Below are 12,418 nucleotides of genomic sequence, written 5' to 3'. Positions count from 1 at the left end.
TGAACACCTCTAGTCTGTCAAACGATCTTGACTGGGAGCATAAAGCAAACCGATAAATACCATCAATTCAATTCAAAAGGCTTTATTGGCATGGAAAGTGTTACCACATACTGTACATTGCCAAAGCAAACGTATCAAATCAGTGATGACGCAGATAGATAATAATAGGAAAAATAATAATACTTAATGAGTAATAACAATTAACAGGACAATACAGTAAGAAATAAAGTCCATAAGAATAACAAGTCCATACACTATCTGACGTGAACGCCTTGGCCAGACACAACGGAAACACTTCCCACCTGACAAAAACTGGTTGAATCAACGTAAGGGAATTTAGGCATTTTTTTCACCCAAATTTTCACCTAAATCCAATGACATGGTGAAATGTTATGTTGATTTCACGTTGAATTCAGGTTAGTTGACAACTCAACCAAATGCAAATCAAAACTAGCTGTTAAATTGATGCCTGGGCCCAGTGGGTTCTCCTTTCGCGACTGTTTGCACTATCAACTAATTACTTTCTTACACAACTTTTCCCCTTCATTCTTTCACTTTAAGGATTACCATCTCCTTCGATTTCTTCAGTAGTATTTATCTTTCTTCACCCTCTCGCTCTTCTGTAACAAGAGCCAGTGTTGGGTTGGGTTAGTGGAGCTACTTATGAAGTACGGAGGAAAATTGACTACTTACGCAGAGGGTCTTCCTGGCAGAGGGGTTAGGAGTGGATCTGGAAGAGAAGACAGGAGGATTTACAATTTTAACAACAGGGGGAACAATTGCTCCCAGACCGTCGGAGGCTGCCAGAGCCAGACCTCTTGTCCATACAGGCTGCCAGAACACAGGCCAAGTACTGGCAGTTTTAAAAGAAGAGATCTACACTAAGCTCACTCTATCAAAGCAGAGTGCGAACTCTGACCTCCTGACAACACGTAACTACACCAGTGTTGATTAAATCAACCAGACGGAAATGTCTGCAAGAAGTCTTGAATTGATTGGGCTGTTGAGTCATGTCGATGAGTCACGCAAAGTTTGCGTCCTGATTTCATAGTCAGGTTCATGCACTTCATAGGAGACACGAAGCCACTTCGTAAGAAAATCAGAACTAGTCATACTCATAGTCACTTTATAACCACTACCTCATAGCGTCATCTTACCAAACTTGACGAAGAGTACTCCGGTGGTGGAGACGGTGCCGTAGCTGTTGGTGGCCACACACTGGAAGTAGCCTGTGTCTGTGGTGTCCAGGTTACGGATGCGGAGGCGCGATCCGTAGGGCGTGGGTCGGAAGGAGATCCGGCGAGGCTCTTGGACCACGGGAGCGTCGTTCTTCAGCCAGCGCACCGTGGGAAGGGGGTTACCGGACACACGACACAGCAGCTCTGCCGTCTGGCCCAGAGACGTGGTGATGTTGTTCATAGGAGCATCCAGGCGAAGAAACAGGTCTGTGATGGAGGGGGAGCGGGGGGGAGAGAGAGGGAATTAGATATGGACATTTAATGGGAGCATAAATGAGAAAGAGAGAGGGAGGACAGAGAGGGGAGAAAGAGAAAAATAGAGCGAGAGAAAATTAGACACGAGCGTCAGTATTTATTAGCTCTTGCTTTAAACATATATATATTTTTTTAAAGCCTATTATCACAAAAAAACATTAAACGGATGACAGGATCATAGTCTTCTCTTGGCAACGAGATGGAAAGAGAAAGAGAGAAAGAGACAGCAAGAGGGAGAGAGATAGGCCAATAGTGAGAGAACTTTATAATACATTCATCACAATGACTACATTGGCATTATTTATGTGAGTGGACAGCCAACTTTAGATCCAGACTATATCAAAAAAAAAATATTTTTTTTTACATTTTATTTCACCTTTATTTAATCAGGTAGGCTAGTTGAGAACAAGTTCTCATTTACAACTGCGACCTGGTCAAGATAAAGCAAAGCAGTGTGACACAGACAACAACACAGAGTTACACATGGAGTAAACAATAAACAAGCCAATAACACAATAAACAAGTCAATGACACAGTAGAAAAAAAGAAAGTCTATATACAGTGTGTGCAAAAGGCATGAGGAGGTAGGCAATAAATAGGTCATAGGAGCGAATAATTACAATTTAGCAGATTAACACTGGAGTGATAAATGAGCATATGATGATGTGCGGGTAGAAATACTGGTGTGCAAAAGAGCAGAAAAGTAAATAAAATAAAAACAGTATGGGGATAAGGTAGGTAGATTTACAGATGGACGATGTACAGCTGCAGCGATCGTTTAGCAGCTCAGGTAGCTGATGTTTAAAGTTGGTGAGGGAAATAAAAGTCTCCAACTTCAGCGATTTTTGCAATTCGTTCCAGTCACTTGCAGCAGAGAACTGGAAGGAAAGGTGGCCAAATGAGGTGTTGGCTTTGGGGATGATCAGTGAGATATACCTGCTGGAACGTGTGCTACAGGTGGGTGTTGTTATCGTGACCAGTAAACTGAGATAAGGCGGAGCTTTACCTAGCATAGATTATAGATGATCTGGAGCCAGTGGGTCTGGCGACGAATGTGTAGCGAGGGCCAGCCGACTAGAGCATACAGGTCACAGTGGTGGGTGGTATAAGGTGATTTGGTAACAAAACGGATGGCACTGTGATAGACTGCATCCAGTTTGCTGAGTAGAGTAATGGAAGCTACATTGAGGGAAAAAAGTATTTGATCCCCTGCTGATTTTGTACGTTTGCCCACTGACAAAGGAATGATCAGTCTATAATTTTAATAGTAGGTTTATTTGAACCGTGAGAGACAGAATAACAACAAAAGAATCCAGAAAAACGCATGCCAAAAATGTTATATAATGATTTGCATTTTAATGAGGGAAATAAGTATTTGACCCCTCTGCAAAACATGACTTAGTACTTGGTGGCAAAACCCTTGTTGGCAATCACAGAGGTCAGACGTTTCTTGTAATTGGCCACCAGGTTCGCACACATCTCAGGAGGGATTTTGTCCAAGTCCTCTTTGCAGATCTTCTCCAAGTCATTAAGGTTTCGAGGCTGACGTTTGGCAACTCGAACCTTCAGCTCCCTCCACAGATTTTCTATGGGATTAAGGTATGGAAACTGGCTAGGCCACTCCAGGACCTTAATGTGCTTCTTCTTGAGCCACTCCTTTGTTGCCTTGGTCGTGTGTTTTGGGTCATTGTCATGCCGGAATACCCATCCACGACCCATTTTCAATGCCCTGGCTGAGGGAAGGAGGTTCTCACCCAAGATTTGACGGTACATGGCCCCGTCCATCGTCCCTTTGATGCGGTGAAGTTGTCCTGTCCCCTTAGCAGAAAAACACCCCCAAAGCATAATGTTTCCACCTCCATGTTTAACGGTGGGGATGGTGTTCTTGGGGTCATAGGCAGCATTCCTCCTCCTCCAAACACGGCGAGTTAAGTTGATGCCAAAGAGTTCCATTTTGGTCTCATCTGACCACAACACTTTCACCCAGTTGTCCTCTGAATCATTCAGATGTTCATTGGCAAACTTCAGATGGGCATGTATATGTGCTTTCTTGAGCAGGGGGACCTTGCGGGCGCTGCAGGATTTCAGTCCTTCACGGCGTAGTGTGTTATCAATTGTTTTCTTGGTGACTATGGTCCCAGCTGCCTTGAGATCATTGACAAGATCCTCCCGTGTAGTTCTGGGCTGATTCCTCACCATTCTCATGATCATTGCAACTCATGATCTTGCATGGAGCCCCAGGCCGAGGGAGATTGACAGTTCTTTTGTGTTTCTTCCATTTGCGAATAATCGCACCAACTGTTGTCACCTTCTCACCAAGCTGCTTGGCAATGGTCTTGTAGCCCATTCCAGCCTTGTGTAGGTCTACAAACTTGTCCCTGACATCCTTGGAGAGCTCTTTGGTCTTGGCCATGGTGGAGAGTTTGGAATCTGATTGATTGATTGCTTCTGTGGACAGGTGTCTTTTATACAGGTAACAAGCTGAGACGGAGCACTCCCTTTAAGAGTGTGCTCCTAATCTCAGCTCATTACCTGTATAAAAGACACCCGGGAGCCAGAAATCTTTCTGATTGAGAGGGGGTCAAATACTTATTTCCCTCATTAAAATGCAAATCAATTTATAACATTTTGGACATGCGTTTTTCTGGATTTTTTGTTGTTATTCTGTCTCTCACTGTTCAAATAAACCTACCATTAAAATTATAGACTGATCATTTCTTTGTCAGTGGAGGAAGGCATGGCTAGCCGTTGAGAAATGCTTATTGCAATTTTCGATTATCATGGATTTATCCGTGGTGACCGTGTTACCTAGCCTCAGTGCAGTGGGCAGCTGGGAGGAGGTGCTCTTGTTCTCCATGGACTTTACAGTGTCCCAAAACCTTTTGGAGTTAGAGCTATAGGATGCAAATTTCTGCCTGAAAAAGCTAGCCTTTGCTTTCCTTACTGACTGCTGCGTGTATTGGTTCCTGACATCCCTGAACCTTTTCGATGCTATTGCAGTCCGCCACAGGATGTTTTTGTGCTGGTCAAGGGCAGTCAGGTCTGGAGTGAACCAAGGGCTATATCTGTTCTTAGTTCTGCATTTTTTGAACGGGGCATGCTTATCTAAGATGGTGAGGAAATTACTTTTAAAGAATGACCAGGCATCCTCAACTGACAGGATGAGGTCAATTTCCTTCCAGGATACCCGGGCCAGGTTGATTAGAAAGGCCTGCTCGCAGAAGTGTTTTAGGGAGCGTTTGACAGTGATGATGGGTGGTCGTTTGACCGCACACCCATAGCGGATACAGACAATGAGGCAGTGATCGCTGAGATCCTGATTGAAAACAGCGGAGGTGTATTTGGAGGGCAAGTTGGTTAGGATAATGTCAATGAGGGTGCCCATGTTTACGGATTTAGGGTTGTACCTGGTGGGTTCCTTGATGATTTGTGAGAGATTGAGGGCATCTAGCTTAGATTGTAGGACTGCCGGGGTGTTAAGCATATCTCAGTTTAGGTCATAATGCAGTCTATAAAAATATATACAAGTATATGAAAGTACCATAAAAAATAACAGTGTAGCAGGTGCATACAGGCATAGAAAATAGAATGAGCAGTGGTGTTTTATTCTGTAACCTTTACTCAGTACACCGCAGAGCCAAATCAGCAGAGAACTGCTATAACGTGTTGATTTCCATCAAAGGGTTAAGCAATAAACGCATCCACTAATGGAATGGCCTATTGAAAAGATGACTTATTATTTCTAAATGTTCTAAGACCGGTCATGTAAGGATTTTACTACAACCTTGAGTTTAGATATCTGTACCCTCCTCAAACAATGTTTCAACTCTCCCACAATACTATGGTTCAACTAACCCAGAAGCTACATTTTCTCTTTCTAAATAACACTACCCAGAAATGACTCTGACGTGTGTGTGTGTGGGAAAGTGTTTGTGTGTACTGGGTAGGAATCTGCCGGGTAGGAATCCTTTACAAGATATTTTGTGGTTGCCGCTGTGGTAACAAATGATTTGCCTTTCACCAAGTCTGTGTGTTGCCAGAGGAGTTTCAGGAGCACAAAAGTCATATAAAACTTTGGAAACGTACCTCTCCTCTCCAGAAGCTGCCCTGCCAGACACAGCCTGGTTTTACTGGTAGGCCAACATCAACAGATCAACAGGACAACCCCACATTCTGCAGTGTGATACATAGGATGGTACACAGGCCCGGGGGGGGGGGGGGGTTAGGATCTCAAACACTGGACGTGCATGTCGGTGTGCATGCGTGTTTCTACAACGGGTGGGTCTAATCCTGAATGATATTTAGTTAAAACTGCATTCCAGCCGGTGTCCATTCCACAAGTTACCACTGGCTAAATCTATGACGTTAAAATGCCTATTTACTCTGTTCCATCTGACTGCTGTCTCATCAGCCCAGCCAGGCAATTTATAAACTTGATCTCCACAATAAAAAGCATCTAGACATTATCTCAGTGGTGGAAAAAGTACCCAATTGTCATACTTGAGTAAAAGTAAAGATACCTTAATAGAAAATGACTCAAGTTAAAGTGAAAGTCACCCAGTAAAATACTACTCGAGCAAAAGTCTAAAAGTATGTGGTTTTAAAAATACTTAAGTGCCAAAAGTAAAAGTACATTTCTCATGATTTGGTTGGTCTAATTGTATTGCTGTTGCTGTCCTGGGGCTCTGTGGGGTCCGTTTGTGTTTGTGAACAGAGCCCCAGCTCCAGCTTGCTTAGGGGACTCTTATATAGATTAATCTCTCTGTAGGTGATGGCTTTGTTATGGAAGGTTTGGGAATCGTGGTGGTTCTCTCTCTCTCTCTAACTTTCATCTCCCTCCCTCCTTAGAAGAAGACATAACTAAACATCAGGGAAGATTTAAAATGACTCCTCATCATGTTTTAACCTTACAATGAATTTGAACCACAAGTGAAGTTTGTAGTGGGTGACAATACGGATGAAACAGCATCAAGGCACGAGTGAAAACAAAGAGGTCATGTGGATAAAGATGTGAATAGGAACCTCTGGAGTAGACCTCTCCTTCTCCTCCTGATCTCTCTCTCTCTGACAGCTCTCCGTACCCACAGCTCTCTGTATGAGAGGGATACCACGGACAGGCTTTAATGTATATAGCAATGCACGGAACGTGACTTTGAGTGCCACATTGATGACAGTATATTGTGCTGAGCCCCGAGTCTGGTCCCTAGAGGGGCAGGAGGGGGCCGCAGACTCTACAGCTGTGTGTTTGCTGTACTGCAGAACACACAAAAACACACACACACATGTTTGTTTTACTATCCTTGTGGGGACCAAACAATTGATTCCTATTCAAAATCCAATTTTCTCTAACCCTAAACCTAACCCTAACTCTTAACCTAACTCTAACATGAACCCTAACCCTAACCCTAAACCTAACTCCTAACCCTACACCGAACCCCTAACTCTAATTGTAACGCTAACACTAAACCTAACCCCTAAGCCTAAAACAGCCTTTTTCCTTGTGGGGACCGGCGAAATGTTCCCACTTGTCGGAATTTTCCATGTTTTACTATTCTTGTGAGGACATCTGGTCCCCACAAGGACAGTAAAACCAAACACACATACATACAGCAAACTGCAGAAAACACATACATTCCTCTCTCTCCAGGGGGTGTGTATGTGTTAGTCTGTGTGTGTGTCTGGGTCAGATTCTTCTACTGTAACCAACATCGGTCAAACCTGTGGATTTTCAGTAGAACAACAAATGTAATCTTGTTGTACAACTGACTAGGTATCCCCCTTCCCCTTCCCTTTCCCTTTTCCTTCTCTTAACTTTCCCTTTCATCAGTTTGTTAAGGCATTGTAACGGTAAACATTTGAAAAGGTCCATTTCATGGAATTGAGTGAAAGAATTACTTGATACTTGAAATGATGTGAACCACTGTATTGTCCTGTAATGAACAATACAACTTGATCAGCCAGTCATAAACCATTTTCTCCACTTGCTGGAGTGAATAGAAGGATTTAGGAAATCCCTCTCTCTTTGCTCACTATGTAAATCAATCTCTTGAATGGACTGATTTAATGGACTTCACTTTTAACCAAATCTAAAATTTTGATGCAAATGATATGTTATAGAGGTGTCCAGACAAAAACCAAGTGAAATTGCAAAAAAGTGTCTGTACACCTCTATAACATGCCATTTACGTACATTTTGTAGATTTAGTTTAAAAAAGTGAACTTCGCATGAAAGCTGAAGGGTTGAATAAGAGTGAAAGGTAACATCACTGTAAAAGGATTTAAGGCCACTTAAATGATTATCAGGGTGATTAACCAAGCTGACGTGGCATTAAACACAAGCTGGTAAATACAGTGAGGGAAAAAAGTATTTGATCCCATGACAAAGAAATGATCGGTCTATAATTTTAATGGTAGGTTTATTTGAACTGTGAGAGACAGAATAACAACAAAAAAATCCTGAAAAACACATGTCAAAAATGTTATAAATTGATTTGCATTTTAATGAGGGAAATAAGTATTTGACCCCTCTGCAAAACATGACTTAGTACTTGGTGGCAAAACCCTTGTTGACAATCACAGAGGTCAGATGTTTCTTGTTGTTGGCCACCAGGTTTGCACACATCTCAGGAGGGATTTTGTCCCACTCCTCTTTGCAGATCTTCTCCAAGTCATTAAGGTTTCGAGGCTGACGTTTGGCAACTCAAACCTTCAGCTCCCTCCACAGATTTTCTATGGGATTAAGGTCTGGAGACTGGCTAGGCCACTCCAGGACCTTAATGTGCTTCTTCTTGAGCCACTTCTTTGTTGCCTTGGCCGTGTGTTTTGGGTCATTGTCATGCTGGAATACCCATCCAAGACCCATTTTCAATGCCCTGGCTGAGTGAAGGAGGTTCTCACCCAAGATTTGACGGTACATGGCCCCGTCCATCGTCCCTTTGATGCGGTAAAGTTGTCCTGTCCCCTTAGTAGAAAAACACCCCCAAAGCATAATGTTTCCACCTCCATGTTTAACGGTGGGGATGGTGTTCTTGGGGTCATAGGCAGCATTCCTCCAAACACGGCGAGTTAAGTTGATGCCAAAGAGCTCCATTTTGGTCTCATCTGACCACAACACTTTCACCCAGTTGTCCTCTGAATCATTCAGATGTTCATTGGAAAACTTCAGACGGGCATGTATATGTATTCTTGAGCAGGGGGACCTTGTGGGCGCTGCAGGATTTCAGTCCTTCATGGCGTAGTGTGTTACCAATTGTTTTCTAGGTGACTATGGTCCCAGCTGCCTTGAGATCATTGACAAGATCCTCCCGTGTCGTTCTGGGCTGATTCCTCACCGTTCTCATGATCATTGCAACTCCACGAGGTGAGATCTTGCATGGAGCCCCAGGCCGAGGGAGATTGACAGTTCTTTTGTGTTTCTTCCATTTGCGAATAATTGCACCAATTGTTGTCACCTTCTCACCAAGCTGCTTGGCGATGGTCTTGTAGCCCATTCCAGCCTTGTGTAGGTCTACAAACTTGTCCCTGACATCCTTGGAGAGCTCTTTGGTCTTGGCCATGGTGGAGAGTTTGGAATCTGATTGATTGATTGCTTCTGTGGACAGGTGTCTTTTACACAGGTAACAAACTTAGATTAGGAGCACTCCCTTTAACCTCTCTGGGGTATGTGGGACGTGACCGTCCCACCTGCGGGACACACTATTCAACAGCCAGTGAAATAGCAGGGCGCCAAATTCAAAACAACAAAAATCTCACAATTCAAATTTCTCACACATACCAGTATTTTACACCATTTTAAAGATAATCTTCTCGTTAATCCAACCACATTGTCCGATTTCAAAAAGGCTTTACGGCGAAAGCATAGCATTAGATTATGTTAGGACATCACCTTGACAAGAAAAATCACACAGCCATTCTCCAAGCAAGGAGAAGCGTCACAAAAAACAGAAATACAGCTAAAATGAATCATTAACCTTTGATGATCTTCATCAGATGGCACTCATAGGACTTCATGTTACACAATACATGTATGTTTTGCTCGATAAAATTCATATTTATATCCAAAAACCCCATTTTACATTGGCGTGTAATGTTCAGAAATGTTTTGCCTCCCAAAACTTCCGGTGAATGAGCAGATCAATTTACAGAAATACTCATCATAAACGTTGATCAAATACTAAACTGTAATTCAAAGATTCAGATACACTTCTCCTTAATGCAACCGCTGTGTCAGATTAAAAAAAAAAAACTTTTACAGCAAAAGCACACTTTGCAATAATCTGAGTACAGCGTTCAGACACGAAACCAAACCCGCCATTTTGTGGAGTCAATAAAACTCTGAAATAATATTATAAATATTCACTTACCTTTGATGATCTTCATCAGAATGCACTCCCAGGAATCCCAGGTCCACAATAAATGTTTGTTTTGTTCGATAAAGTCCATCATTTATGTCCAAATACCTCCTTTTTGTTCGCGCGTTCAGTCCACTACTCCAAATGCACGAAGCGCGCGAAAATGGCACGACGAAAAGTCAAAAGTTATATTTATGTTCATAGAAATATGTCAAACGATGTATAGCATCAATCTTTAGGATGTTTTTAACATAAATCTTCAGTAATATTCCAACTGGACAATTCCAATATCTTCAGAAAAGAAAAGGAACACAGCTCACACTCACGTGAGCGCGGGCCTCTGAGCTCATGTCATTTCCTCACTCATCTGACTCCAGGCCCTCTTGTTCACTCCATATTCACAGTAGAAGCATGAAACAACGTTCTAAAGACTGTTGACATCTAGTGGAAGCCTTAGGAAGTGCAAAATGAACCCTAAGTCACTTTGTACTGGATAGGGAATCACTTGAAAAAACTACAAGCCTCAGATTTCCACACTTCCTGGTTGGATTTGTCTCAGGTTTTTGCCTGCCATATGAGTTCTGTTATACTCACAGACATCATTCAAACAGTTTTAGAAACTTCAGAGTGTTTTCTATCCAAATCTACTAATAATATGCATATCCTACCTTCTGAGCCTGAGTAGCAGGCAGTTTAATTTGGGCATGCCTTTCATCCGGACGTCAAAATACTGCCCCCTACCCTAGAGAAGTTAAGAGTGTGCTCCTAATCTCAGCTCGTTACCTGTATAAAAGACACCTGGGAGCCAGAAATCTTTCTGATTGAGAGGGGGTCAAATACTTATTTCCCTCAATAAAATGCAAATCAATTTATAACATATTTTACATGCATTTTTCTGGATTTTTTTGTTGTTATTCTGTCTCTCACTGTTCAAATAAACCTACCATTAAAATTATAGACTGATCATTTCTTTGTCAGTGGGCAAACGTACAAAATCAGCAGGGGATCAAATACTTTTTTCCCTCACTGTAGCTGTTATCCCACACACACGTCTCAGTCCTCAGCATTGCCATAGCAACCACACGGTGGTCCTTGTTGTTGTTCTATTTGGCTCTTGACTGGGTGACAGACCTAACACGCTGTCACAGGGTGTGAGCGTGTGTGTGTTGGTGTGAGAGATGTGTGTGTGTGGGGACATTTGCCTTGGCATATACCCTTCGCACCCCCAGACACACGCACACCCGTCCTCCTGCACCTCCTCCCCCCTCCCTCCTCCCTCAGACTCAACACAGCAATGTGGGACTGGCGTGTGGGTGACAGCCTGGGGAGTCTAGCATCCCCCCCTCTCTCTACCCCTCCTCTCTCCCCCTTCTCCCACAACCTTCCTTCCCCCCATCCCAACTCTCAAATGAAATAAAACTGTATTAAAGTGCAATTAAAATACTTCAAGATACTTTATGGTCATATAAACAGCCTTAACCTTCTCCAACTCCCCCTCAAGCCTCACTCATGCCTCGACATCCCACAATGTCCCACCGACTCGTCGCCTCCGGCTTGCATTCTCTACCCTCGTCTCTTCTTCCCTCCATTCACAGATTCGTCTCTCAGACCCTGTCTGTCTGACCAGGGAGAGCAGAGGAAGAGCTTGGTTTCCATCGCCTCTCCTCCGGTCTTTAGCCTCCTCTAGACACAGACTCTCTTACAACAATATACAAACCTGGTCTGAGAAATAGAGAAATAGAGAAATAGAGAGAGAGAGAGAGAGAGAGAGAGAGAGAGAGAGAGAGAGAGAGAGAGAGAGAGAGAGAGAGAGAGAGAGAGAGAGAGAGAGAGAGGAGAGGGTAGCGGATATTACTGCATTAGTCCCAGATACAGGCTGTTCCACCACTAAGATCACTGACTCATGCTTCCAGTAATGAATTTAGGACACGCTTGACCGAAACGCTATTCTTTCCTATACCCAGCACACACACTCAAGTATGCACACACAAACACAGTCTTTTCTCTGTCAGTTTAACCTAACCCGCTAGCTAATTAAGTGAAGGAAGAGCAAATTTGACAATGAAATTGAATAATTGCAGTAAAGATTTTGATGTTCGTTATGATACCAGGGTATAGAGACGGCTCTGTACTCACTGTACTCACAGCTGGAGAGGATGCTTGAGTGTTTGTGTCTGTGTTACAGGGGGTTGGTGGCACCTGAATTGGGGAGGACGGGCTCGTGGTAACGGCTGGGGCGGAATAGCTGGAAGGGTATCAAATACATCAAACAGATTCCATGTGTCTGATGCCATTCCATTGACTCTGTTCCAGCCATTATTATGAGCCGTTCCTCCCCTCAGCAGTCTCCTGTGGTGTGTCTGTGTGTATGTGTGTGTGTGTGTGTATGTGTGTGTGTGTGTGGGTGTGTGCGTGCGTGCACAGATGTCAGAGTGTGTATGACCCAGTGGCCTGATGCTCACAGACAGAGCTGGTCTTTAAAGGAAGACAGTGTTTATGAACAGGAGGGCCGTACTGACACTGACGGATGTCAGAAGGACATAAAACCTTGCTTATTAACTTTCAAACCTGCGT

The 12,418-nt window shown here is 43.3% G+C and overlaps 1 protein-coding gene across 1 annotated transcript in view; it reads right to left on the bottom strand.

Moving 5' to 3' along the window:
* LOC106584030 (inactive tyrosine-protein kinase transmembrane receptor ROR1) overlaps positions 1-12,418 on the bottom strand; it is a 193,167-nt gene that overhangs the window by 41,543 nt on the left and 139,206 nt on the right. The window contains 2 exon segments of the mRNA XM_014168817.2: positions 694-730; positions 1,158-1,445. Of these exon segments, the coding sequence (XP_014024292.2) occupies positions 694-730; positions 1,158-1,445 (325 nt within the window).

Source organism: Salmo salar, chromosome ssa23 (assembly GCF_905237065.1).
Source record: "Salmo salar chromosome ssa23, Ssal_v3.1, whole genome shotgun sequence".
NCBI classification, from domain to species: domain Eukaryota; kingdom Metazoa; phylum Chordata; class Actinopteri; order Salmoniformes; family Salmonidae; genus Salmo; species Salmo salar.
The sequence above is the reverse complement of the archived record's forward strand: the minus strand, read 5'-3'. Positions and strand labels throughout refer to the sequence as shown.